This window comes from Xiphophorus hellerii, chromosome 10 (assembly GCF_003331165.1).
Source record: "Xiphophorus hellerii strain 12219 chromosome 10, Xiphophorus_hellerii-4.1, whole genome shotgun sequence".
Classification (NCBI taxonomy): Eukaryota; Metazoa; Chordata; class Actinopteri; order Cyprinodontiformes; family Poeciliidae; genus Xiphophorus; species Xiphophorus hellerii.
This window is the reverse complement of record NC_045681.1, coordinates 9,133,283-9,161,037: the sequence shown is the minus strand read 5'-3', so window position 1 is coordinate 9,161,037 and position 27,755 is coordinate 9,133,283. Positions and strand designations below refer to the sequence as shown.

At 38.5% G+C, this 27,755-nt stretch overlaps 1 protein-coding gene across 9 annotated transcripts; it reads left to right on the top strand.

The window, feature by feature from the left end:
* The first annotated feature begins 1,233 nt into the window (after positions 1-1,233).
* rnf157 (ring finger protein 157) lies at positions 1,234-26,497 on the top strand. 9 transcript variants are annotated; one of them, XM_032574384.1, is made up of 20 exons: positions 1,236-2,183; positions 4,705-4,823; positions 9,224-9,312; positions 10,225-10,374; positions 11,172-11,289; positions 11,381-11,447; positions 11,541-11,584; positions 12,408-12,455; positions 12,587-12,658; positions 12,793-12,952; positions 13,280-13,392; positions 13,473-13,708; positions 14,309-14,411; positions 14,536-14,644; positions 17,298-17,515; positions 17,603-17,665; positions 17,754-17,802; positions 21,405-21,515; positions 23,247-23,281; positions 24,655-24,817. In XM_032574384.1, exons 1-19 carry the CDS (start codon positions 2,096-2,098, stop codon positions 23,279-23,281), a joined length of 1,992 nt encoding a protein of 663 aa, XP_032430275.1. In that variant the 5' UTR covers positions 1,236-2,095; the 3' UTR covers positions 24,655-24,817. The 9 variants fall into 9 exon arrangements, 6 of the variants coding, with proteins under 6 accessions (XP_032430272.1, XP_032430273.1, XP_032430274.1 ...); XR_004340765.1 differs by lacking the exons at positions 21,405-21,515; positions 23,247-23,281 and having other exon boundaries at positions 1,234-2,183; positions 17,298-17,302; positions 17,397-17,515; positions 24,655-24,719; XR_004340766.1 differs by lacking the exons at positions 21,405-21,515; positions 24,655-24,817 and having other exon boundaries at positions 1,234-2,183; positions 17,298-17,302; positions 17,397-17,515; positions 23,247-23,270.
* The last annotated feature ends 1,258 nt before the right edge of the window (positions 26,498-27,755 follow it).

Here is a 27,755-nt window from a genome sequence, read left to right as displayed (position 1 = left end):
ATTTCAATCAATTGTGCTGGTCTATGCTCTCTCCATATCCAATTAAATTCACCATATCCAATTAAATTCACCATATCCAATTAAATTTACCTTGTACTTGATTCACGTTGTGTATCAAATACCACTTAAAATGTTAAATATTCAGGGTGTTACCTTCACACAGAGAGATCAAGCTTCTGCATATGCTCCAAAGAATTGAAAAACTGCATCTAATCTAATTTGGGTATGCATTTTACAGGTGTGTTTAGGGGGACGGGAATGTTAGGAGGTTGGCCACTCCACAATCAGAGCTCTCAGAAGCATTCTCAGAAGCTCCTTTGTTGCTTGTTTGTTTTGTTTTTCAGCTCATGTAAAATGCTGTCAGAAGCTGGACAGTTACTCAGTGGTCCTAGGCCTGAATATTACCCCAAAAGGTACTGTGAAGAGGAATTTGACACCAGACCCAACAATGCTGACAAGCTGAAGGTCACTGCAAAAGCACCCTGGGATAATCACCTCCATGCAATGTCCTATAGATGCTGCAATTCTAGCAAACACTGTGGATATGTATTGAGTGCATATACTGTGGATTACATGGAAATGTCCATGTTTTATTCATCTATAACGATAACACTGTGTTACATTTAACATTTTCAGTAAAGACCTTCATATCTTTCACAGTGTTCAGATCATAAACTACATGTAATGTCCTAAAATAAAAGTAAAATGAAATAAAAGTACATCTATTTTAACTCTATGATCCTGCAACCTTTAAATGCATCCCTTCTACAACACAGCTAATTCAAATAAATTGTTCATTACTTGGTCTCTGTAGAGCTTAGTGACATGCTGATGAGGGATTTCACTCATTTGATTCAGGTGTGTTGGAGCAGGCAGGAATACATGCAGAATAATACTCAGGGTACCCCTAACAGGTTCTGCGTACAGTCCACTTAATTGCCCTCTTTTGGATTGACTTAAAGTTTCAACAACCACTCAGTAATTAATTTGAATTAACTTTAACCTTTGGTGTTTTTTTTCAATTGAGAATTATTGTCTTTTTTGCTACCTCTCAAACCGAAGTTGCCACCCACAACATGGTGGACGCGCTGACGTATCGCTACTAACCAGCAACGACGCTCCTCACTCCCGTGTTGGGAGGCTATTGGCTCTCCTGCTAACCGGCTCCGCCTCCCTCTGGTGCTTTGCTGCTTGTAACCGTTACACCGCCCTCTGTTGAACAGGAGTCCGGCATAAACCACAACCGTAGCTCTCTATTTCTCTTTGTTTTACTTAGCTAGATAAAAGCGATCGAGATCATCGTCCACTTGCAGCTCAGGAGTTTTTTTTTAATTTTTTTTTATAAACTACCGTCTATTTTAGCGACTTTTATTTCATTGTTGGACAAAACTAAGCGCTCTGAATGATCTGATTGTTCTTGTTTTAAAGATCAGACGGCTTAAATTAGAGAGCTTTAAACGTCTCTCATCTGGTTTTAGGCACGGAGCCACGTACTGCAGTGCAGCAGCCGTTAGCCGCTAGCTGCTGCTAGAGAAAGGGGGGACTGCGCAAAAAAACCCACGGTCAGGATTTGTGCCTGCGTGACGTCATGGGGATCCAAAGGGCTCTCTGACAGTATCTAGCAACGCCAAGCACCGATGGAAGAAGTGTGTGTGTGTGTGTGTGGAAGGGGGATACATGATCATCATCGTTCAGCCGAGGTGTCGAAGAGCGACTCTTTGCCACACACTGTCCGGTGAAGAAGCGATCTAGGCTCGGAGATTTTGGCTTTGGTCCACCATGAGAGCGCTTCCCATCTGTTAAAGCGACTGCTACCTTTATTTTTTATTTTATTTTTTTTGTTAGAGAGAGAGAGAGAGAAAAAACCCCCACTTATACACTGAGAGAGACAGAGAGAGAGAGGACGGATAAGCAGCCAGACAACAACTACACTAATCCCCGGGACGGTCACATTCACGGCGGAGGCTCGGAGCCGACAGAAATGTACAGGGGCCGCACGAACCGGATTAAATGGTAGCGACTAAAGAGCCGCAGCGCACAAAGCGACCCTGAAGTGTTATGCCCGTTTGGCCGTGTGGTCTTTATTTGACTGGAAATGGGAGCTTTAACGAGCAGACAGAACATAGGCGTGGAAGAAGTGGACATTCCGTCCAATTCGGTGTATCGTTATCCGCCGAAATCTGGTAAGTCAACAACAGGTCGGCCCGGGGTGGGTTTCTGCTCCCAAGATCACTGCAGACGCTTTATTCTGAGCTCCATCAATAAACCTGGTTAACTAACGGGCCTGCAGAGCACCTCCTAAACCGTCTTCTCTCACAATTGATGCTGCAGTTTCAGTTAAAATTATTCGTAGGACTTAATTATTCGAGTTTGTTTCTAGAAGAATAAGATTAAGATATGGGCTAGACAAAAAAAAAATATCCTTTAACACTGTTTTTCTAGCAGTGGCGTCTCCATGGGGTGGGCAAAGGGGGGCAATGGCCACTCATAAATTGGATTCCATTCTTGTCAGATAACGGCATACGCATAAATGTTATATATAAATTTGTGAGAATCTTTGATAAGTTGCAACATTAATTATTTCACTTATTCATTCTGGTTTTGTCCCTTAAATTATACCATCCATCCATTGATTCCATTTTCTAACACCCTTGTCCCTAGTGGGATCGGGATTAAATTATGCCATAATCGCTTATTTTGAATAAAAATAAAAAATAAAAAGAGGACATTTACTGTCTTTTGAAATTTTGGACATCAAATTTTGCAAAGGCTGACAAGAAGAAAAAACACAAAATACACAAACATAATATTTAGCCACTTGAAGCCTGAACCTACTGACAGGTTCTTTAACTTCTAAGGAGGATCAACAATTTTTAATGAGACCTAAATTTCTACCACAGCGACATACCTTACTAAAGATTGTGAAATTTATATAATACTTTCTGATGGCACTTTTCAGGTCACTGGTGAATGATAAGCTGTACTAAATATGGAATAACAGACTTAAAATGTATGATTTTGCTGGTATTTTTTTAATAGCAATTTTGTTCCATTTTTTGATTTTATGATTGCTGGTGCAAAGCACTTTGATCAAGTGTTGTTTTTAAATGTGCTATGTACATAAATATGACATTGACATTACACAAATTCTCCCAAATCAATCTTGTGACTGTGAAAATGGCAGAGGGAGCATCATGCTTGCAGTTCACAATTCTGGACTTCTTTGCACGGGTCCGTCAGAACAAATATGAGTCGTATTGAATGATGCAAATATCATTGAATTGATGACATTGAAGTTTGTGTTTCTAATGTGAAAAATAAAGTTTAATGAATACTTTTGGAAGGAATTATGTGATTTTTTAAAAAAACAAACAGCATAGCAGTTTAAATGCCATGTGGCTTTTTTTCTTTGCCTCATCATGCTTAGCTTCTCCGTCCTGATTTAGGTTTAATCCTATTTTAGCCTCAAAAACGAGATTGTGTCTGAACACGTCAAGATATTACTCTTTGGAGCTAAAGCTACATCAGGTATAAAGTAACATGACATTTTCCCCCAAATAGAGGTCTGAAACCTCAAGAGATAAATGTTGAGTGCTATTTGTTCGTAAACCTGATTGCATAATTTTGTTCTAAAAAAAAAAAAAAAAAAAAACGAAAAGCAGTGAAAGATAGAGGGAGAAATGTTGATTTGTGGATGCCACTGTTGCCACGGCAGCTGTGTGAATTGGTAGCCTGAAGCAGAAGGTGATGGTGGCTGCAGCCGGTGAAACCGATCTGTCAGCCCCAGTTCCTGTCTGTGGGATCTGGTGACAAGGCCACTTTTCCCACCTGCTGCAAATAATAAGAATGTGATGAAGAGCAGAGACAGGCCTCTTCGTCAATGAGCCTTTTTCCCCCTCCAGTGTGGAAATGGCTGTCATTGTGTGGCAAAAATATCCTTGAAAGAAGCTATAACTTCGTTCCCAGGTGGAAACCTGCCTTGCTGGCTGCTTGTCATGAGTTGCGACGATGAACCACCATTACAGTCTTATGGTATTAGCCTGACCTGTCATTAGAAAGCAACATGTCCATTAAAGTTACTTGTTGTCCACCTTGAGTTTCTAAACATCTGAAAGGCTGCTTACTGACTTTGTTCTAACTTTTCTACATCAAAGACTGATTTGATCTCCCCAGCAATTATTTTTTATTTTTTTTACCAGTTTCATAATTTAATTAATGGGCTAAAATATGAATCTGTATTTTAGGCCGTTTAGACTCATTGGATCTGCTTTATCAACTGAACCATGTCTTTCATATCATGTTTTTTTTTTTTCTTGCACATCAAATAAAGTTTTCATTAGAACTATATAAAACAAAAGCACACCTCCCTTTAGATGTGAAGGTTTTACTGTTTTAACAAACTCTCTCATTTTGCCTTCATTTTGTGGTTGGTAAATTTTTTACCATGGCTATAGTTTCTCCTCGGATTTAAGTTTATAGTTATTCCTTAAGGTATATAGGTTTGAATTTTATGGTTTCTTAAAGAACTGCAACTCCACATCCTATTTAAACAAGGTTAAAGTACCACAAAAACTAACATTAACCAAACAATGGGGACATTTTCACCCTCTCTAACTAAGGCACGTATGCTCTTATCATGTTTTTTTTTTATCTTGTATTGTTTCAGATTGGTCTAAAAGTGATTCTCTCATTCTCTTTTTGCAGGGAGTTACTTCGCCAACCACTTCATCATGGGAGGGGAGAAGTTTGACTCCACCCATCCGGAGGGGTACCTATTCGGGGAAAACACAGATCTCAACTTCCTGGGGAGCAGACCAGTATCAGTAAGTTTCTTCACCCTGCCGATTAATTATATAGTCTACTTTGAGTGAGATCTTCAAGTGAAAAATAGTCTATTTATTGATGGAACTTGACTTAATGTCATGTTTTGATTGTTGATAATATCTTGCATTGTGTTTCTGTGTTTGATATGATGTGAAGCACTTTGAAATGCCTTGCTGCTGAAATGTGCTATACAAATAAAATTTGATTGATTGATTGATTGATAACTTTATCTTGATTTGTGGTTGTCAGGCTTTTTGTTAGTGCCACCTCACCACGTTTAATATTAATGACCATTTTTGCTCCATTTAAGCACATCTGTTTCTAATAACATCAAGCGATGCTGTTTCTTAAGATATTACCACTATTTTACCACTATTTTAGCCGTTAGCTAATGTATTCATATATAGTTGAATACATTAGCATGTACTGTATATACATCTATTTTTTCCCTCTGAAGTTAAATCCGACCAAACTTCTTTTGTTTTTAGTTAAATTAGAATGACCAAATTTATTCCTATTGGCTAAATTCCACATTAATGAGAGAATATGTCAGAATTATGTATTAATATCTGCAAAATCATTGTACTGACTAGCATATTGATTTTTTTCCTGCTGTGATGTCAAAGGGAGTTGCTGACTTTTTGGCTTCTTCAAAGTCAATTAACAGCCTGTCAAAGCATCACTGATTGAAATTTATTTCATCTCAATAAACTAATTAAGACAGGAAAATCGTAATCTGCTGACTCCACATGCAATGAGACCGACAAGCGACGCATTCACTGGAGAGTTTGTTCAAACTCAATCAAGAGCCTGAAGGTCAAACTGAAGAGAGTGGCACAGTCAAAGCGCTGTTGCCTGCAGAGGAGAGGCAGAATTTGCCACAGACGAGCGGAAGCTGATATAAAAATGCTTTCCTCTGTCTCTGCCAGCACCAATCTCAGTGCTTCTGCTCTTTCTGACTGCGGGGGCTAAAATTAAGCGAACAGTCTTCCCTTGATTTCCTGAGTGTGTAATCCTTCTGTGGGCACAGGATTCAGTGTTGGTTTTGTTAAATTGAATTTTATTTCTTGCATATGTGTTTTTTTTTGTTTTTTTTAATGCTTTACCAGCATTGTATAATGGTGTTTGGTTTCACAGACTTTAGCCGCAGTTTTGCTTTCTGCCTGCTGCACCACACTGGCGCCACAAGTATGACAATGGCTCAAGCTATATTTATGGGTTCCTCAGAAAGTCATTCTCACACGACGCACAAAGAAAATGACGCCACAACAAATGAAATTTGCAGAGTGGTTGATAAAAAGTAAACTCTTAGACATTTCAAGAAGGAATGACAATAAGTTTAGGGAAGCAGTTGTTAAGGTATATTCTACAGTGAGGAATTTGCTTCATAACATTCAGAACAATTTTACAAACTGCTGCCATTGACCTCCTCTGTATACCAACATATTCTGCACACCAGGAAGCCTGCAGCAGAAGATCTGAAAATATCAATAAATCAAGTTTTTATTTTTATTTTTACGTCCCTGTCAGTACGAACGGGTTTACTTCCTCAATGTTATGACTAAAAAACATTAGAACAATTGCAAAAACTGCCAATAATTTCTCAATAGACTCATTGTTCTCGCAGAATGGACTTTACCATCCACTGCTGATATTTTTGGCTTTGTATTCCAGGTCAGCAAGGTCAGCCTGTTTGGAAAAGGGTCAGTGTCAAATGACCTGAGAGTAAATGTTCAAGTGAGCATTACATGAAGACTTGTCCAAAAGCTGCATGTTACGAGAGATTTAAAATGTATCCCGTTTAGTGACTGTTTTCACAATGAGAACATGTACAGAAAACTCATGATGCATTACATAATCTGTAACTGCAGGGTAAAAGGAGATGTGAAAAACCCAAATCAAAATGGTTCCTGACAAAAAATAAAAATGATTTAAGACGTGTTTGTGTTGCCGTATAAAACTAACAAGACAAGTCTGTAAATTTTATCTTAGTGTGAACACAGTACAAGTACCTAACATTTCACAAGACCAGACGACTATTTTAGTTTAGATCTCACAAGAAAAAAACAAATACATTTTTATAACATTTTGCCCAAGTTCTAACAATGTAATAATCTTAGTTTCACAAATCAGTTTAAAAACAAGTTTAATTAGAAAAAGAAAAGGTTTAACTATTCACAAATCATGTTTGTATTGTTCTAATTAAAAGGTATTTGTAATTCTTGTGTTTTCACAAGTAAGTTTGTCTAAACATTCTGGTCTACAGGCAAAATTGAGTTCTTTGAAATAAGCCTTTAGATTAGCACTAATATGAAGCCAATAGCTGCAGATCTCTAACAGAGAACTTGTGCCATAAGATCCTGTTATTCTCAAAAAAAAGTAACCAGTTCCACTGCGGTAATTTATTGTTAGGATAAGTTTTTTTATTTGCTCGTAATGTTGGGAGCTTTATTTTTTATCATCAAAACTACTGCAGACATTCATGTTCTCTCCACCAATAGGTTTGGACGTTTACTTCAAATGCCACAATGTTAGTTATTGCAATAATGTAGTAAAATTGAGTTAAAAACAAAAACAGAGCTGTAGGTTGTTGTACCGTGAGTTTTGTGACGTACATGGTCGCCTGTGAGGTTTCAGTGAATGGCCCGTTTCAGCACCAGCTCCTGTGTGTGTGTGTTTGTTTGTGTGGTTTGCAGGCGTGACTCCCGCTGAGCCCAGATGTGTAATAGTGCTGAATATGGTGTTATTCTCAGCCACACAAACACCGTTAAACACACGGGAGCTCAGATGAGGGGTAGTACTGTCGAGGTATCCCGACCACATCCTGCACGTTTCTTCTCCCGAGATCCTCAAACGACCTCAGCTTTCCCCTTGCGCTTATTCAGCAGCTTCAAACACCCAGGGAAAGAGTTGCTGGGAAATAAACCAGAGACCAGAATCCAAAATAAACGATATGTGTGAAGTTTTACGGCAAGCCATTTGAGTTAATACTTTATATCCTTGAAGTTTTGCTTACTGTTTCTTAACTTCTTAGCACTACTGCAGTTTGAAATTTGCTCACACTTATTCAGTACTTTGTTGCAATAGTAAAAGAAAGCTGTTACTAGTAACTTAACGTCACATCCCTGGGCAAGTATTGAATTTTGAGATCTAAACTGTATAGGAACTTTGACTAGTGCAGCTAAAAAGTGTCAAAATTTAATTAGAACATATTGTGGGATTTTATAGTTATGCAACAGACCAAAATGAGCTTTTAGTGAACTACCAAGCTGTTCTAGCCATTGGGGATGGGCAATTATCATATTATTGATCATTTATTGTGGTGAATTTCTTATAAGAATTTTGATTCATAGTTGTCAGGATAAACACCAATTAATGATGTTTTAAGAAAAGCAAAACTGTCCGTACTGTCAGGATTGCTATTTTTACTATTTTCTCCACTGTTTTTTCAATGAGAGAATCAATAAATATCAATAAATATAAAAATATAACTTAATGCATTTCAGTGATGCAAATCACGCTGCTTCATGTGACTTGTGTCCTAAAAAAGAATATAACAACTGGATATGTTTTTCAAGAGCAATATTTGTGATTGCTATATTATGCTGTCACAGCCATACAGTAGGCTAAAAGCGAAATGAAACAGTTTTTTTTGTCAATTTTATTATCACAATAATAGAACAAAATATTGATAAATTTTATTGTGATAAAAAATGCCACATATCGCCCACCCCTATTAGTAACTTGGTATTCTTCAGGTTTACCAATAACTAGTAAGAGTATGAAAGCGTTGACTAGTTGACATTTTGTGACACTTGTTGGAAAAATTGTAATTACTAAGCAAGTTTTGCCATTGTGGTTTAAGGTAAATATTCTGGCTGATATCAAGACTATGAAGACTATGTACGCAAATGACTTGCCATAGTATTTATACAAATTTTATATTTGGTTAGTAGCTAAAGTAAATCACAAAGTCAATAAGTGGAGCCAGTTGAAAAAGGTATTTTTACATTCTTATCAAAGACCAATTTAGTGCTGTAAGAAACTCTGTTCGACCCTGGAATGTTTTTCTATACTCTGGTCCTGTTTAGTGCAGAAATAAAAGAGAGAGAGAAAAGAAAAGCTGACTTGAAGTGTCAGCTTTGTCCCTGAAAAGACTCAATTTGAGCATTTTTTTTTAGCCCAGACTCAGCACTTGTCAGCACCAACTGCATCTGTGCTGATCACCCAAAGCCCTTTGGCGTTAAGGTTAAGTCGGACAGAGGTCATTGTGCAACCCTGAATTTGCTGCGGTCAAGAAGAAGAATGCTGGTTTGACTTAGGAGAAAACAAAGTTCTCACCCTCTTGTCTCATAACATGTATTTTACATCTAAAATGTGTTTTCTGTTTTGTGTTCAGTTCCCGTATGCAGCTCCTCCACCTCAGGAACCAGTAAAGACGCTACGAAGCCTTATAAACATTCGAAAGGACACGCTGCGGCTCGTGAGGTACGCGCATGCCATTAACTTGTTCAGGGTTTGGTCAACCTTGCTATTTTTAGCAGGGTTGACCAAAGTAAAACTGATAGTTTTAGAGGTTGTGTTGAATCATTCATGCTTTTTTGTAATGCTGACATGCACATACTCATGTCAGAGGTAAGCACAAGCTGTTTGTCTTGTTTTAGAGCAGAACTTATAATGAAGAAAATACACATTAATATAAATATGCTAAAGACAAAATGTTGTTCTTTATCTCAATGGATTTTTTATTAGTTTCTTTTTCATAACTATATATTGCAAATTAAATCCCAGTATTCACACCCTTTGATATTTTTTTACAAACACCCACAAACTTACATTTATTTCATAGGGGTTTAATTTGATTAATTTGATACAAATCAAACTAAACCCCTATAATGACCCCCTGTTGCTGCAGGAGTTGAGGCACTTCTTACTTACACTGTCACAATGCAAATTCTGCTGGACAATAAATAGTCCCAGAAATTATTGTGATGAACGATAATTGGTACCATCTTCAAATAATATATTGACAAAGGCATAATAATGCAATTATACCCTCTCAAATATCAATGAACTATAATTTCGAAAGAACACTTAACACTGGAACTGGAAGACATTTTAAATATAGAAAAATAAACAAACAAAACAAGAAATAAAATTGATTATGAAGTGCAAATTAGCTACTTTGTACTGTGTGTCAAATGTGTGCAGCATTTTTTTTAAATAGCAACTCCTCAGAAATATTAAAAAGCAGCATCTCTTTCAAAATCAAACAAGCATGCAAATGAAAATTATCACACATTAATTTAAAATGCGATTCATTGATTTATTGCTTATTGTGACAAGCTTAGTCTTGACATTTGTAACTTTTATTTTTGCATTTTTCCCACCTTTGTCCAGGTGTAGTGAGGACCTGAAGTTGCCAGGCGACGAGGCGGCGGGAAAGAACAGGGCGTGCTATAACGTAGAGTTCACCTTCGACGCCGACACACAGGTTGCCATCACCATTTACTACCAGGCCATTGAGGAGTTTCACAACGGAGTGCCAGTGTAAGTAACAGTGTGTGTGTTTCAGGGAAGCTGATGATAATGCTCTGCAACAGACCTGCTTCAGCTTTTCTTTTTACAAAACTATTAAATATTTTTAGCTTTGTGTGTTCAACTGAAAAAACCCAAAAGACAAACAGGTCTATGATTTGGACTGTATTGATACATTCAGCTCACAAAACAAGACACTTAAAAGTGAGTTTTCAGTGGAGAATTATCCAGTCCAAGCTTGGTTTGTTCTTATGTTGATGTTTTTATGATTGTCTAATTCTAAATGCTTCAAAAACATTTAAATTGTTCATTTTAAATTAATTTGTCATAAACAGTTTCCTGTAGAATTATCCAAATTAGGCTAAATCTGTCCATTTATTTTTTTTACTCTGTGCTAGAAAGGACCAAAAGTAGTAGATTCATTAATAAACTGTGAAACATACATTTAGTTTAACACTGTCAGAACGCTGCCATCTTTAGATTTTCATATTCATGCATGTTCTGCCAACCAGGTCCAGCTTTGCTTAAGAATGTTATCCCTCTTGTTCTGAGTGTAGGCGTCTTATGCAAAATAAAAACGTTTGGACGATTTTTGTCCAAACGTAGGCGGGTGTTTCCTAATCTCCTCTTGACATATAGAAGTAAAATCCCTTAAATGCATCTTTCCCTCCTTTGATGGAAATGTATTTAAGCAGAGTTTCTAGGACATTCATGCAACCCGATGGCTTCTTTAGCAGCTTCAGTGTACAGAAGCAGTGGGTTTCTTTTCCTGCTGACCCGTTGGTCCTGCTCTTTCTGCCCCTCTGCAGTTACCTGCCACAGGACAGCTCGCTGCAGTCGGAAACGGTGCATTTTAAGAGGGGAGTTTGCCAACAGTTCTGTCTGCCCTCGCACACCGTCAACCTCAGCGAATGGGCGGACGAGGAGGTAAGCCGCCTCATACTGAAAACAGGCTCGTGTGAATCTGCAGGAGGAGGAAGGCAGCCTGTGCAGAATAACAAATGCTCCTTCTTCTCAGCTGCTGTTTGATATGGACAAGGAGATCTTCCCTATGGTCGTCCAGGCTGTCGTAGACGAGGGAGAAGGTAAGACATCTTACCTTGATGCTTGATAGATGGCGTGAAAGCACTGCAGCAGAATTTGAAGCTAAGGCGATCCACTGTGTTTTATCTTTCCAGAACATTTGGGCCACTCTCACATCCTACTGGCTACATTTGAAAAGGTAAAGCCAGGCTGTTTTATGAGTTAGAACCAGTGAGTCTGCAGGAACATAATGCTCTTACAGCTAAAAATAGGCTTTTGATTTTCAGTTTTTTAATATCTGGGTGCTTGAAATCCTTGAAAAGAATTTCAGTCAGTTGTTTTCAAGGTTTGGAAAGTGCTTGATATTCAAAACTGCACAGTTTTGTAATAAAGTGCAGTCAAACGTTTGATTTGTAAAAAGCTATTTGCAGCTGAAACCAGATATTTAAACACACCTAATAAAAAGACACAGACGTATTTTTTTCTTACTGTCTGAAGTTAAATCAGAGTAAGCTTTTCTTGTTTTAGGTCTGTTAGAATTACTAAAATAATTTCTATTTGCAGAGACTTTTTTGTGTGACTTCTTTTGTATATTGTTACATTTAATTAGTGCAGGAAGATCATTTACCTTAACACAATCTGTCTGGATTGTTTCGTTGTATTGTTATTTATTATTCCTAATGGCTCAGTGACTTATATTTTATATGTTATTTCAGGACTTTTTGTTAAATTAGTGTTTTGCTGTTGGGCCAGTCAGTTGTAAATTGTGTGTGTTAGAGAGACATTTCTAAACATATAATTTTGTTGTATTTTAGTTTACTTTGTCTCTGCTGTAGAGTGTTGAATACTGTGACAAGATGTTATTAATAACAGTAATAAATAATATTTTTAACTCCAAAGTTTGGCATCTTACCTTGAAAATGTTTGAAAAGTGCTTCAATTTTACTGAAGGAAAAATGTAGGAACCCTGCACTGTAACATCAACAAACTTAAATTAACACAATTCTTTGCCATTTTTTCAGCATATGGATGGGAGTTACTGTGTAAAACCTCTGAAGCAGAAGCAAGTGGTGAATATACTTGTTTTTTTCTCCTCCCTTCCTTTCCCTTATTGTGTTGCTGTTTTTTTAATACAAAATATAAGTTCCTGTTTATGCTTAACCCCTGAGACCATCTGACTTTATTGTGTTTCTTTTCCCAGGTGGATGGAGTTAGCTACCTGCTGCAGGAGATCTATGGGATCGAGAACAAATACAACAGTCAGGAATCAAAGGTAGAAATAAAAAACAAAAAGAATTAAGCCGTCTTTCATCTGAAATGACATGGCAGAAAAATACAACAAATTGACGCAGCTGTCTCCTTTGTTAGGACGGCTCTTTTAAAAGTCTCTTTGTTTTTTGCCTGCAGGTGGCTGACGACGAGATCAGCGACAACAGTGCCGAGTGCGTAGTGTGCTTGTCTGACGTGCGAGACACCCTCATCCTCCCGTGCAGGCACTTGTGTCTCTGCAACGCCTGCGCAGACACGTTGCGCTACCAAGCAAACTGCTGCCCTATCTGCAGGCTGCGTAAGTTCACCTCCCTAATGCTTTTTCAGAACGTGGCTTCAACTGGCAAACTTCAAAATTCACCCTTACAATCAGCTTTTTACTTTTTTTATTGCAAGAATTCAAATTGGATTTGAATTCTATCAATAGATTGATTGATTGATTGATAGATCTTTAGATATATATTGATAGCCAGATAGATATTTAAAGATACATAAGCATTGTGTTCATTTCTGACAAAATCTTTGAGTGTGGGAGACTATTTGAACAACTCTACAGAAGCGCAGTTTTGCTTAGTTTACATAAATTTTTGACGTTATTGTTGTATTGGTTTTATTTTCCTGTTAGCCTTTAGAGCTCTGCTGCAAATTCGAGCAATGAGGAAGAAGCTCAGTCCTCTGTCACCCACCAGCTTTAACCCCGTCATCACCTCCCAGACGTCGGATTCAGAGGAACATTCGGTGAGGCGTCGCTGAAACAGGAAGAAGGAAATAATATCTTTGTCCTCCACTTCTAGCAAACTTTCCTGGTGTTCTTGCAGCAGGCGTCCGAGCATATCCCGCCTGGCTATGAGGCCGTTTCTCTCCTGGAGGCGCTGAACGGCCCCCTGAGCACGTCCTCGGTGGTTCCTCCTCCTCTCCATTCGGGTCCCAGCCACGTCACCGGGGTGTTGCCACCGTATAGCAGCGAGCCCCAACCAGCGCCGACCCGTTCCCTTTTGCCTCTCGACCAGTCCAACTCCAGTCAGGGATTAAAACTAAAAAAGAGCGGTTCAAAGTGAGTCCATTAAAAACCTAAATCTTTATCGTTCAGATCTTTAAGACATTTTCAGTCAAATTCGTCAGAAGATGCAGTTAAATTTAACCTGAAAACAAACCTTGTTGCAGAGTTGTTGAACTTCAGACCATCAAGAATATCATTAAAAAGAAAAATTGTGAAAATTTATGCAGGGGAAAAACTAATACACATTAATTTAACATATGTTTCCAAAAACTGTATAACAGTATTCCTATGCAGACTGACAGACTGAGTGTTTTTCATGTCTGGATAAATATGGAAAAGGAATAAGTAACGATGGAGAAATCTGTCAACATCAGCCCATATCACATATGTATCCTTTCTCCCTTCTTTTTTTCCCCTTTTTTCATCTTTCTTTTCTTTCTTTCATTGTTCCTCTCTTGCTTACCCCCTTCATCATTTGTCTCTTGTATCCATTCCTTTAGTTGATTTTTCTTTCTTTTCTAAAACAAATATGAATCTCAAAGTCCAGGAGAAAAAATGTTGCACAAAAAGGTCAAAGCTTGTACTACCAGTTTAGGTCATCTCATGTAATGAAAAGAAAATATTCAGAATCTGATGCAACCTTGTTTATCACAGATCACTTTCCCAGAATTCCTCTGTGCTTCCGGAAGAGGAGGACGAGAAATCTTGCAGTGAATCAGATGCGTGTCGTCCCAAACTGGCAGTGGACCAGCAGGAGGTGCGTTTCTGTGTCTGCATGTTTTATAAAGAATGTGAGAGGAACATGAGTTTGCACTTTTACTTTCGTGTGTTTTTAAATATTGGATCATGCAGCACTGTAAGCTCACCGCTGTGTCTTCCAGTGCGGAGTGACTCCAGACAGCGAGAACCTGACTCTCTCCTCATCGGGAGCCATCGATCAGTCGCCCTGCACCGGCACCCCCCTCTCCTCCACCATCACCTCCCCTGAAGGTACGCAAATACGCAGACAACTCCAGCCTTATCTAAAGCTGAACCAACAAACAGAAACACTCAAATTATTACCTTTAGTTGATAACAAAACAGCTGTTGTTCATCAAAGTAATTCACAGTTTAGAAGACGTTGCTGCTTTGCACCAAATATTATGTAAAAATAATTTATCAATTAATTTATTGGTTATTCTGACAATTATTTTGATTAATCTGGTAAAAAAAAAAAATGTTGGCACATTCTGCAGAATTTTCATTTAAGCTTATTTTATACATTATTAGAAATGCATTAAAAGATGCAAATAAATAATTGAATTTTTTACATAAGAAAATAAATGTTTTATTGTCTGAAAGGCAATAAGGTAATTCCTTCAGTGTATGCATCATCGTTTGTAGAATAGGACACATCTGCATCTAAAAAACACTTCTAACATCAACATGTAAAAAGCTCAGCTCTTTCTGCTTGACTAAACTTCAGTTTAATTGAATCAATTATCAATTAAGACAATCATTTCATAAAACATTGCATTGCAAAAGGTGCTTAATAGGAGATTTAACAGAATTTCAACCATGTTAAGCTAAAACTATGCCACTTGAGGAGTTCTGGGTAGAACATATTTGCAGACAAAATTATTTTCCTTCCTCTTAAATGCAAAATGTATGTTTTTTGTCTGGTTTTGGCTTAATTACTGCTTTGACTGTGTTGTTTCTTTCAGCAAATGGCTCCTATCAAACAGTGCATTAAGCTCAGTCCATTATCCAAATTACTTCAAGTTTTCTCTCTGGCAGATTTCATTGTGTTGTTACCTTGCAGCAATCCCTCCTCCTGGATGTAGCGGCAGTAGAGAATCGCATGTGTTGTTGACTTTACAGCAATCCCTCATACAGAGCATGCAAGTAGGAACAGAGATGAAAAACTCCTCTTAAACAGGAAGAAACCTCAAGTAGAACCTGGATCATCAGAATCGACTGGGGGTTTGAGAAGACAGAGCAGAAAGACAAAAAGAAACAGAAGAACTGATGGAAAAGTACTTTTAATGAAAAGTGAAAAGCTTTAGCAAAAAAGTAAAAAGGTTTAGTTTTTACCAGCATCATCTCAGCCGATACTGAGAAGGCACCGAACAGAACGACAGACCTGGTGTAGCTTCCTTGGAAAGCAAAAACATACAATTATCAGTTGAAATTACATAAAATAATGCAAATTTGGAAAGTAGTTGAAAAAAATGGTAAAGAACAGTTATTAGAGATTTCTCAGGATAATCTTAGAATGAGGCGTGAGAGAGGCAGAGCCAGGGACAACAGAACTGATAAAAAAATTTAAGATTTGATGTCCTGGAATGATCCTACCCTTAACTTATTTAAAATACTGCGGTGGGACCTTAAGAAATGCCCACAAACCCCAATGATCTGAAGTAACATTGCAAAGAGGAGTGAGTCAAAATTCCTTCACGCCAACGAGAGAGGCTGTTAAAGTCAGACGGGAAATGAGAGGGAGTTTGCTAAAGGTGGTTTTACAAGCTGCTGAATCATGTGGTGTAGCAATGTTCCCCCACCACTGCATTTAAATTTCAGCTGGTTTTGTGGCAGACGTTAAAAATATCACAGCAGGACAACAATACAGTAATGACAGGTGACATTGGCGGAAGAAGGTCATGAACAACAAAGATTGAATATTTCAATCTTTTGACCTGTGCTGTACAAACAGATTGAGGGTGGCTGAACTCAGCCTGATGGTGCTTTCACACCAGCCCTGTCTAGTCCGCTTTAACCCAACTCTAGTTCGTTTGCCTAGAAAGTCTGGGTTCGTTTGGGGAGTTGTGAATGTGCAATCGAACTCTACGAACTTTAGTCCGCCTACAAACCTACATCTCGGTTCGGTTGAAGTTAACTCTTGTGTGGTTCTTTAGCGACTGCATATGTGAATACAAGCAGACTGGAGACTGATCCAAAAGCAGGAAGCAAAACATTGCACAGTGCATTCTGGGTAAATTTAGTCAAAACAAATGTAAGGGTCTAACTCTAGTGGGAAAAATTGCTTGTGGTCTTTTACCAAAGATAAAAGAGAAATTCTTCCACCGCAAAAATTTGACGCCACTTCATTTTTGTTTACATTTTGTGAAGAACGAAGGTGCACTCAGTATCTTCTTTGGAAGTTTTTGGGTTGTTTTCTTCAGTGGTTCTTGGTGCAGCGCCACCACAGGCGAGGAGGTAAACAAGTTTTTCAATTAGTTTGAATCGTCTGTCACAGCGCAGTGTGAAAGTGAACTGCATCAACTGAAAATGTAACAAACAATGCAGTTTTGGTTCCTACTTGGATAGAACCTACGGGACTATGAGGTGTGAAAACATTATTAGAGCGAGGGTGAGTGTCTTCATGATCCGGGGGAGCTCAAAGTGGAGCCGCTGCTTCTCTGCATCAAAAGGAGTCTGTTAAGGTGGTCCAGGCATCTGATCTGGATCCCCCCTGGATGCCTCCTTCTGGAGGATTTCCAGTCTCTCTAGGTCCAGGACAAAAGCATTTTTTTGTGTTTGCTGTTCAGAGGAAGAAGATATCCTTATTTTTGTTGAGATTAAATGAAATATACATTGGATATAAAGTAGAAAATCATCCAAATCTTGAGCTGGTCCATCACTTGTATCTCCTTCTATCCATCAGACCCGGTGAGCAGCAGCCTGGCCCAGTCAGTAATGTCCATGGCCTCGTCCCACTCGCAGCACTCTCACATCAGTGCTGACACCATGTCCTCCATGTCAGGGTCCTACCTGGTCGGGGCCGAAGCAGAGCCTGTGGGGGCCGACGAGGTGGGCGAGGTGGACGGCGAGGAGGACCGAGACGCTCCCATGGAGAGCCGAGCTGCACCGCAGCAGGACGGGGTGAGTACGAAAAGAGGACAGAAATGGCTGCATGATGATCCTGCTTATTTGAAAGAATCTTGAGATTTTACTTTTTCCTTTATTCAGGAGTTTTCTAGGGAGTCAAAGGGACACAATTACTCTATGGCTGTAGAGGAGCAGGATTCAGAGGTCATTATAACACAAATACAGACAGAGTCACTTGAGCTCATTTTCAATTTCATGTTTTACAGAATTTTGCTTTCTCGGTTTCTTTCAGGGAAATGATGTAACAGAAGAGGATTGCTCCTCTCCATCCAATGGGAAAGGTAACTATGAGACTAATCCCTCACCTTTTGCCCAAAAGTGGGTCACCTCCCTCTGCATTTGTTACTCTTCAGTCATGAAGACAGCGTATGTTCCTTCTCATTAAATATTTATGTATCTCTAAAAATAATGAGAAAAAGAACACATGCAATGGCATAGTTTGTCCTGTAGATGGTGCTATCTATGTTTTAATGCATTCGGTTTTGTTTGAATAAGTCTAAATCATCTGAGTTGGGGTGAATATTTAGGTATTATAATCACAATAAGCTCTTTCTTTGATCGTGGTTTTCATGTTAAAAACAACAATCAATTTAATCCCTGATTATATTTAAATCAAATTGATTCTAACAAGGTTAATAAGGAACAAAAGGGCTGCATTAGGTTTTCTTAATGATAACTTATGGTTATCATTAAGTCTGCTGTCTTGCTTTTTTTCTTTGTTCTGCATCTTCATGATTATGGAGGGACAAAAGTGCCATCACTTTTGTTTAAAAATTAAAATAAACACCCAGGTAAACTAGGGTGTTTTCACACCTGTTTGATTGGGGACCAAAATTGAGACATTTGTTACATTTTCAACTGGTGCGGTTTGCTTTCACAATGCACTGTGTCAAATGATCCAAACCCTTTGAACAATTTGTTCCTCCCCTCACCTGTGGAGGCGCTTCACCAAGAACCATTGTAGGAAACAACATGAAAACCTCTGAAGAAGACACTAAGGGTAACTTCCTTCTTCACAAAATGTAAACAAAAATGCAATGAGATTAGATTTTAGCGGTTATAGGATTTCTTTTTTTGTCTTTGGCAAAAGTCCAAGAGCAATTTTTCCACTTGCGCTAGACACAGAGGTTTTTTTGGTTGTATTTACCCAGAATGCACTGCACTAGAGTCTGTTTCCTGCTTTTGGAGCGTTTTCTGGTCCACTTGCTGTTCACATATACATTCGAACCACGTAAGACACAGGTGTCAAACTCCAGCCCTCGAAGGCCACAGTCCTGCAGTTTTTAGATGTGCCACAGTTACAAAACACTGGAATGAAATGGCTTAATTACCTCCTCCTTGTGTAGATCAGTTCTCCAGAGTCCTGCTAATGACCTAATTATTCTATTCAGGTGTGGTGCAGCAGAGGCACATCTAAAAGTTGCAGGACAGCAGTCCTTGAGGACTGGAGTTTGACACCTGTGACGTAAGACTTCACTTTAACCGCACTGAGATCTGGGTTTTTAGGCAGATTGTAGTTGGATTGCACATTCACACTTCCCCAAACGAACTGGACTTCCAGGCAAATTAACTAGAGTTCAATTAAAGTGGACCGAACCTGGCTGGTGTGAATGCTTCCTATGTTTTTTTTTGTTTTTTTTTACAGATTGTTTTCTTTTAATTATTGCATTTACAAAAAGTATGTATATTAATTTCCTTATTGATTAAATAAATGAATAATGATTCATTTATTTGATCGTGGGCAGCAGATGTTCTATCGTATCCATCCGACTTTCACACCAAAGTCAGAGTGCGGGTCCAACACTGCTCCAGTCAAGTTGATTGGTCTGAAGTGAGCTTGCTGTACATCTAATGTTGAACCAGTAATAATTTGAATTATTTTATGGTGAATTGTTGCAGAAAGTATGTAATGAATTAAATAAATTCTGAAATAACATGAATTTTATATTTATAATTTGTTTTGCAAATTACTGACACATTTATATAATTATGAAGAACTTAAAATTATTTCAAAATTGTATGTATAAAATGTAAAGATTCACTCATCCATTGGATTCTTCTTCTTCTTCTTCTGGCTCTCTGTGCTACATAGAATTTTTTATGTTTAACAAAGGTGCAATTCGTTTGCATAAGTTGTGCCAATTTGTTTCAGTGTTTAATCAGAAAACTTCTCCATGGGCTCTGCTCCTTGTTTGTGTGTGTTTGTGAGTGCTGACAGTGAGCGACTGAAGGTTAATCAAACGGTTGGTGTGAGTTAAGGGTTCTTGGAGTTTAATGCAAACATAACGAGGTTAGCTGTCAAACCGACAGCATAAAACATGTTTATGTAAATTAGTTTCTCTGTGAATGGTGTCTTTGTGGGTGTCTGTTAGGACCTGAAGACCTTCCACGTTGAGTGCACCTGTGCAGCCTGTAACAGAATGTGTGGGTTTGAAATCACGTGTGTGTGTGTGCGTCTATGTGAGCTCTTGCAGATAAATCCTGAATGGTTTTGGAAAATGGACAGAAACATTTCTGTTTCTGTAACCTTAGTCAACTTATGGAGGCCTTATGGAAATCCAGTAAGCATTAATTTATAGAGACAATAAACTGAGGATGTGTGTTTAAGGGCAGTGAATTCATGCTCAGTTTCATATCCGTAGGTGTATTCATGGTCACCATTCAGGGCGAGAACAAATTGAGTTTTTTTTTACACTTTCTAAAGCACAAATATCCACTGACTTTTACTCAAAAGCAGACTTGGGTTCTGCAGCTGTTAAAAACCCCCAAAAAAGACTAATCTGTCATTTTTCTAGAGCAGAAGCCTTTGCATGTTGTAAGTCTAAAGTCCTACAACAGTCCTTATAACTTCTCTGAGAAAATCTGACTAGTTTGTTTCATTAAAATATTAAGTGTTTAGTAGCAAGAGATAAGAAAAAACTAATAAAGTCTTCTGGTTCTCTCACATCCCTAATGAACCACAGGTATGACTCAGCATGTTGTGGAAAATACATTTTAAATAGCTGCTTACATCTATTTATTATTATTGAAAACTGCTGATCCTCACTTAGTGACACCATCCACTCTGAAGAGTTTAGTGCTTAAAAAAAACATACAGCAGGTTTCCAGTTTTCCCAATAATCAAGTTGTGAATTGATTAACTCTGATCTACAGACTATCTGTCACACATTTCTTGTTTTGTTCAAATAATTTTAAACCCCTTCAAAGTAAAACCTCTGAAAAAAAGGAATCACTTTTCTTGGAAGAGCTGTCGGTTTTATCTTTACAGGGGGGAAAAAAATGACATTATTTTATTTAACTAATGTAATATTTCAAGCCCAGGCTTGTATGTTAAAACTATTTGACCAGAGAGAAATAAAGTAGGAGGAAATTGTGCTTAAAACTTTCAATCTAATTTGAATGTTTAGTCAGAAAACAGTCTGCTGCTGCAGCATGATGTCTGCTCTGTCAGTAATGTGTTTTCATATTGCATCATATTCATACATTTTCTTGTTCTAATTAAATCTGACACCCATTGGATTCATTATGAGATCCATTTTAGAGTGTAAATGCTTTGTTTTCCCTGTCGTAGAGGAAAGTTGCTGATATATGACATAGTGTGTGAAGCAGAAGGCCAAACTTAAAACACATTTGGTCTAAATTGAGTCCACAATCTGTGATCATTTAGCAGAAAACCTTCTAAAGATGGCTTTTAGAGATGTAGTTTATCTCCAGTCTCCGTATTCACCAGATATTCTTCTGATTGTTGTTTAATCATTCTCCACTCCAGCATGGCCTCCTTCCTCCTCCTCCTCCCTGCTCGACTCACCCCTCTTCCTTCCCGCCTCCACCCCCTTCGCGCTGTGCCTGGCTGCTCTTGTTTGACCTTTGCCCTCGCTTGCAGGTGGGCGGAGCAGGTGTCCAGAGTTGGCCAATAACAATCAGGGCGTCGCCCACTGTGACACGCCCTCTTTGGGGTTGGATAATGAGCAGGCTCCCGACAGCCGATTCGCCGGTGAGTGGCAACCTGTCGAACATGGACCAATGAGAGCTTGAGGATAGAGGAAAGGAAAAGTGAGAAGTGCATGACTCGGCAGCCGCAGTCAAAAGTGTGAACTTTAAATAAAAAAGGAAGTTACTAAGAGGGATTTTATAGCAAAGCATGAAGATTTGGTGCCTTCCTTCTTCTCTTCATCCCTATCAGTTGGTGTTGTGGTACTCCAGTGCTTCATTTTGTGCCAGCTGTGCACTGTTTCCTTCCTCTTCCTTTGAGCCCTGTGTGTTTGTGAGCGAGAGCATCTATCGGGTGTCCGATGAGTGATTTCTGCATGCAATCATAAAAAAAGAAAACATAAAAAAACATATGTATTTGTGTGCGTGTGTGTGTGTGAGTGAAACTGGTATTTCTCAATGATTCAAGTTCATGTTCGGTGTCTGCCAGCTCCAAGCCGCTTTGCAAAAACATCTGCACATCCCGTTGTCATCCATCATTCTGACCCCTCCATTCTTTCCCCCAGCCCTCCCTGTTGGTTCACTGTGAGAAGAGCTGAGGGTTCTTGGTTGGAGTCTGACTTCATTTACTTATGCCTTACAGCCAATGATCAGAAATTACAATAACAAATAAAAAATGCACACAAATGTTGGTTTTCTAAAAATGATGTTTAGTATATGGATCAAACACTCCCTTGGGTCTCCTTTTGCATGAATTACTGCATCAGTGCAGCGTGCCATGAAGGCATTCAGTTTGATTTTCAAGTGAAATGTAAAAATGACACCACTTTCAAAACGTTTGGTCAGTTCAGACTCTTCTGACGTTGCATAAGTGGCCTAATACGTACTAAGTAATGTGACAGTTGTCCAGTTCCTAGATACTTGGGTGTTATGAGTATCGAAGCTCCGACTCAGCCTTTTAATTCTCCAGTAAACTTTTAGAAAGGTTTTTTTTTTTTCTCTCCTCCAGGGGGTCTTTTGTGGGCTCTAGTGTCCCTTATATGAAAGTAGGCTGACAGGAAAGGGGGAAGACATGCGGTAAATGTCGCCGGGTCCGGGAATCGAACCCGCGACAGCCACATTGAGGACTCAAGGCCTCCAAACATGGGTCGCGCTATCCGCTATGCCACCACAACACGCCCATTTTAAAGAGGTTTTGATCTACTTTCAACTAAAAGCCCTACTTTTTGCTGTTGCTTGCACAGCTTTTTACAGAGCAGTTTTTCCTTCCACTGAACCTTCCTTCATTATAGTGGGTTGCAGTACTCTATGTAGAGCCTGCTTGATTAAAAATAAGTCTCATGACCTTTCAACTAATGAGTCTTCTCTGTGATTGTCTAGGCCAATATAATGTAAAATGATAGCATTTCTGTAGGCTCTGTTTCAGCTGCTATATGGATTAAATATGTTTTTTTCCTTAAACATAAATTTTGATTTGCGCTGTACGAGTTCAAACTTCCCCAAAACCTTCAGCTTTGCATCTTTCTTGACTTTTAACCCTTCCGCTCTCAAGCTCCCAGATCCCCCTCATCCCCACGATGATGTTTTATGCTGAACGTTGTTACATGTTTCCTACTCGTGTGTCGTAAAAGTTCTGTTATTTCTCTGTTTCTCTCCTTCTTGATCCTGCCATCATTGTTCTCATCCTCTTCTGTTTTTTCCTGAACATTGTTTCCTTTCCTGCCTTTCCCCACCCATCTCTCTGTCTTTTCTTCGCCATCTTTATTTCCACTTTGCCTCTCTTTCGGATGGACAGATGAGGAGTCGTGCCCAGTGCACATTGAGGACTAGGTATGGAGTCATGGTTAGATGAAGGATTAAACATCAGGGGGACAAATTTTATTTTTCCTATTTGTACATAGAAACAAAATTGTAATAGGCCTAATAATCACAACCCTGGAACTTCTTCACATTTTAACCTGATTTTGGCTCTTCAAAATAGTTTGCAGGTCTCCATCATCCAATTCAACTGCAAAAGGTGGTTTTATAAAGTAATGAAAGCATTTTTGTAGGTGTTTTTTTTATCTATTTAAAATCAAAACATATTTACTTTTCTATCCTTACTGGGTAAAGAAATTAAAGGATATGCCGTACGTTGTTTCCAACTGATTAAAGTGATTTTAACGAACAATTGCACAGTGTGGGTCTAAATGTCGATAAAACATGTATCTTTAATGTGTCCCCATAATGTGTAGCATGTGTTTAATAGGGTGAAAAATGTAAAATTCACAGTTTTCTGCTGCATCCTGATGCAAACACCACTTTTTATGTAGATAAAGTTGAAGTAATGCGACCATTTAAGTAGCGCTCACATTGATTTTGTAGCATTTTGGGCACATGACTGAAGCTGAAACAATTAATCAAATTAGTCGCGATAAATCAAGTATTGAAATTATCGCCAGCTAATTTAGTAATTGATTAATTGTTTACTGGAGTATACAAGCTAAAAAAAAAAGCTAAAACTTCTATAAAGCAGGTTTTGCTGTCCAGTTATTGATCAGAAATTCCTACAATAATCAACAGATCAATCCCACACTGCATAGATTTTAAGTCAAGCACTTCTAACATGCTGATGTTAAAAGTGTTTTTAGCTGCAGATGCATCCCTTGGTACAAATGATCAAGCAAACATTAAAGGAATGCTATGTTGATGCATGTCAGGTAATGAAATGATTATTTTCTTATTTTAAAAATAACATATAACAGATGTTTATTTGCATTTTTTATATTATATCTAATTCTGTAAAAAATAAAAGGTTCAAGTGGCTAAATATAAAATCTGGAGGATATTTCAGGCGTTTTATCCGATTAATTGATTAATCATTAGAGTAATTGATTACTAAAATAATCATTAAATGCATCCATACACATGGTTGTATATTTGCGTCTTCTTGCGTCGTAATGCGAGGCTCATATGTAATGGTGCTGGAGGAAACGATAGAGTTAGTGTTCAAGTTAAAAAGAACAAAACCGGTTTAAATTATGCAGTAGTCTCAAACCCTTTCTCCTGTGAGAAATCAGTCAACTTTAGAATTAAAATAGGTTTTTCTTTAACAAGCTTCAATCTGTTCTGTCTGCATTGATTATTTAGTGTAGAAATTAAAAGAAAATTCAACACAGTATGACTAGGTAATGGAGTAATGGTTCTGTTTCTCTCTTTTTCAGACTTCATGTATCTCAGGGGCTTCCGGCCTGCTCTGGATCCGCTCTCACACCACATCTCCACCAGCAACATTAACCTGGCGGAGCAGGGGGCGGAGAACAGGGACGGCCAGAGTCCCAAACATCCCCGCCGCGGACCGCTCATCGTGTAACCAGTCTAAACCGCCCCGCCCAATCAGCCCCCCGCCCACCCCGCCCACAGGACTGTGGGAACCCGACCATCCGTCTCAAGATTTCTGTCGCCGCTGGAAACCGGCTGGAGTAAAACGAGGAAGGAAGAGGAATCACATTTTACATTGTTGGTGCACTTTTATCACACGTTTTCCTTGTTTTATCGTCAGTGACTATTTCTGGGAATGATTATCCTTCTGCTATTTTATTATTTATTACCTGTAGGGTTATATGAGAGCTCTGTATTGTGTTGGTGTCTTTAGAGAAATACATGCTGCTCCTCTTTCTCTACCTTCTTCCTTCCTTCCTACTGATCTACCAGCCAAACAGTCAGGGGCTACTGTGATCGGCAATCTTATTACTACTAACTTCTTCCTCTGTGTTAGAAACTGTGCTATGAGTGAGTGGTGGGACACTTTGACACTAAACATCCGCTCTCACTGGATTACCTTACCGAAGTCAAACAACGCTGACCCCTCGCTTCGGACCAGGGAGCTTCATTCTCAACCTTCGCATGCAGCTTTTCACGTTTTTCCTTCCATTCCCGCCACGCTTTAGAAACTCCTGAATGTAAATTTAGAAGAAGAAGAACATTTTTTGATGGCTGAGCCAAGAAACGGTGGCCAAAATAACCTGGAAAAATAGACATATAAGGTAGAATGTAGAACAGCGACAGTGGATTTCATGGAAAGGGGAATATTCAGACCGTAAATCTTCACTTAAACTGGAAATAAATCCAAACTTTGATACACAACCTTCCATCTCCATCCTCTCCTTCATTTTAGCATGTCAGTATTAATGTGGTGCAACAGCAAGTACGACCAAGCAATAAAAAAACTTGCACCTCCATCTTTTCACCTCCTGCACTAGTTCTTAGAGTGGACTGTGTTTGCACTGGCCTATTACACTTCAAACCTTTCAGTATGTTCTAATTGTCTTCTCCTACTTTGATGTTGCCATTATGAAGGGAATCATGGTGAGGAAAACCTCCTGCAGGGCATTTGAAAATGATGTAGCAAGGATTTTCCTCCACCCTCGTCCTCCCCCGAAACCTCTCCGATCTTCCCGATCCGCCCGCCTCCTCTCATTTGTGAGCCTTTAGTTGTTTTTGGTTTTGTAAAACTTTTGATGTATATCTCACCTGTTGTCAAATCGCTTGTGTTTTAATTTTTTGCAGAACACTGTGCTGTTTCTTAGAATGTGGATGAATATATATGAAAATTTCATAAAGAGGTTTACATAATCGTGCAACCATAACGGATAACTCAAGAGGAACAATATCTACAATTAATGCACTATTAGCTGACTCCTAGACGACACTTTTTGGTGCATGAGGTGTTGACAGAAGTAAGCATGTTAGTCTAGGTCAGCCTGCACCCTCCTGTAGACTTGATAATGGACCACTGCACAAATCTGAAGCGGTACCATGTCTTTCTGTAGTGCTACATTTCGATTGTTGGCGCCCTGTTTCTATTGGCCTGCTCAGGTCAAGACTTCTGCACTACTATAACCCAGCTGCAAACAGTCATGTGATCACAGTCTGAATGTGCAGACAGAGCTGCTTTCTGGCACCAGTCTCAGTATGATATCACAGGAAATTCACAAAACCCCACTTTTCTAGAGTGAAAATGAGAAGTTGACTTAAACAGACAATAAAGATTTTGCAACTAAACGACCCGAGTGATTTTCTGTTTCCTTTTTTTCCCTTCTGAAACGTCTTTTATACTGACCCTGCACCTGGAAATTCATGTCAGTAAATTAAAATTGAGAAGTTAATTTATTAAATGAAAACTACATATATAGATTTATTATACATATAGATTTTTATTGTTGGTTTCTGTTAATTTGAAGTAGATGACTAAATTTGTTTCTTGAAAATCAGAATAAATCAAGTTTATTTGTAAAGGACATTTCAGCAACAAGGCAACTCAAAGTGTTTTACATTATAAAAACACAAAAATCAACAACTGAAACCTTTATGTTTAATACATAAATGTAATATTATGGCACACAGTGACTGCTGATTTAACTAGCTCTATGAGTAGTGGTGTACACTACATAAAATGATCAGTGTTGCTTGTTTATAGACATTGTATTGAAGATATTATTGGAAAATTGAGTGGAAGAAAAAGCTTGTGTAAAAAATGTGCACAAGCAAGGTAATACCGGAGCTCTACTGGATTTGCTGTGCAAACAGTCCACTGGTTTTTCCTTTTGCATATCTTCCCACTAATGTCCTTCAAAACATTTGTTAGCATTGAGCTCTCATTCTGTAGACTTTGGCATTGTCATAACATAAACTTTCTGTATCATAAATCTTATTAGTGACTTGTCTGCACCTGCTGTCTGTTGTGAAGGTGTGGGTGGCGCCGCAGAGACGGTGAGGGTCCTTGACAAGCTAAAGTCAAGGCAGAGAAATTAAGCTGAACCTTAACGCTTCCTGTCATTTCGAATTTTCCTCTGACGTGTTTAAAAACAATCAGGATAAATCAGAAAGTTACCCTGGGAGTTCTTCAGGGGTGGCTGCAAATAAGAACATTATTCGCCATAATTAGACCTTCTTTTTTAAAAAATTGAAACTCATTGTCTCATTTACAAGAGAGACGTGTAACATACATCAACAACAAACAGCATTAAACAGTAATAAGACAATCTACTTAACACTTAAAATCAATACCATATTATCATCTGGAGGGTCTTAACTAATAACAAATACAAGTGCCTTCAACGTACTGAGTACTTATACTGGATAGTATTCACACACACTCATCAATAAGCAAATATTTCTGTTTTAAAAATCACTTTTTACTCGTATTATATAAAATCCACATTTTCTGAAAGATTAAACTTTGGTTTTTTATAAGTTGTAAAACATTGTGTTCATAAACGCAATTATAAATGAACGAATGAAATTGTCTGTGTAATAAATCTGT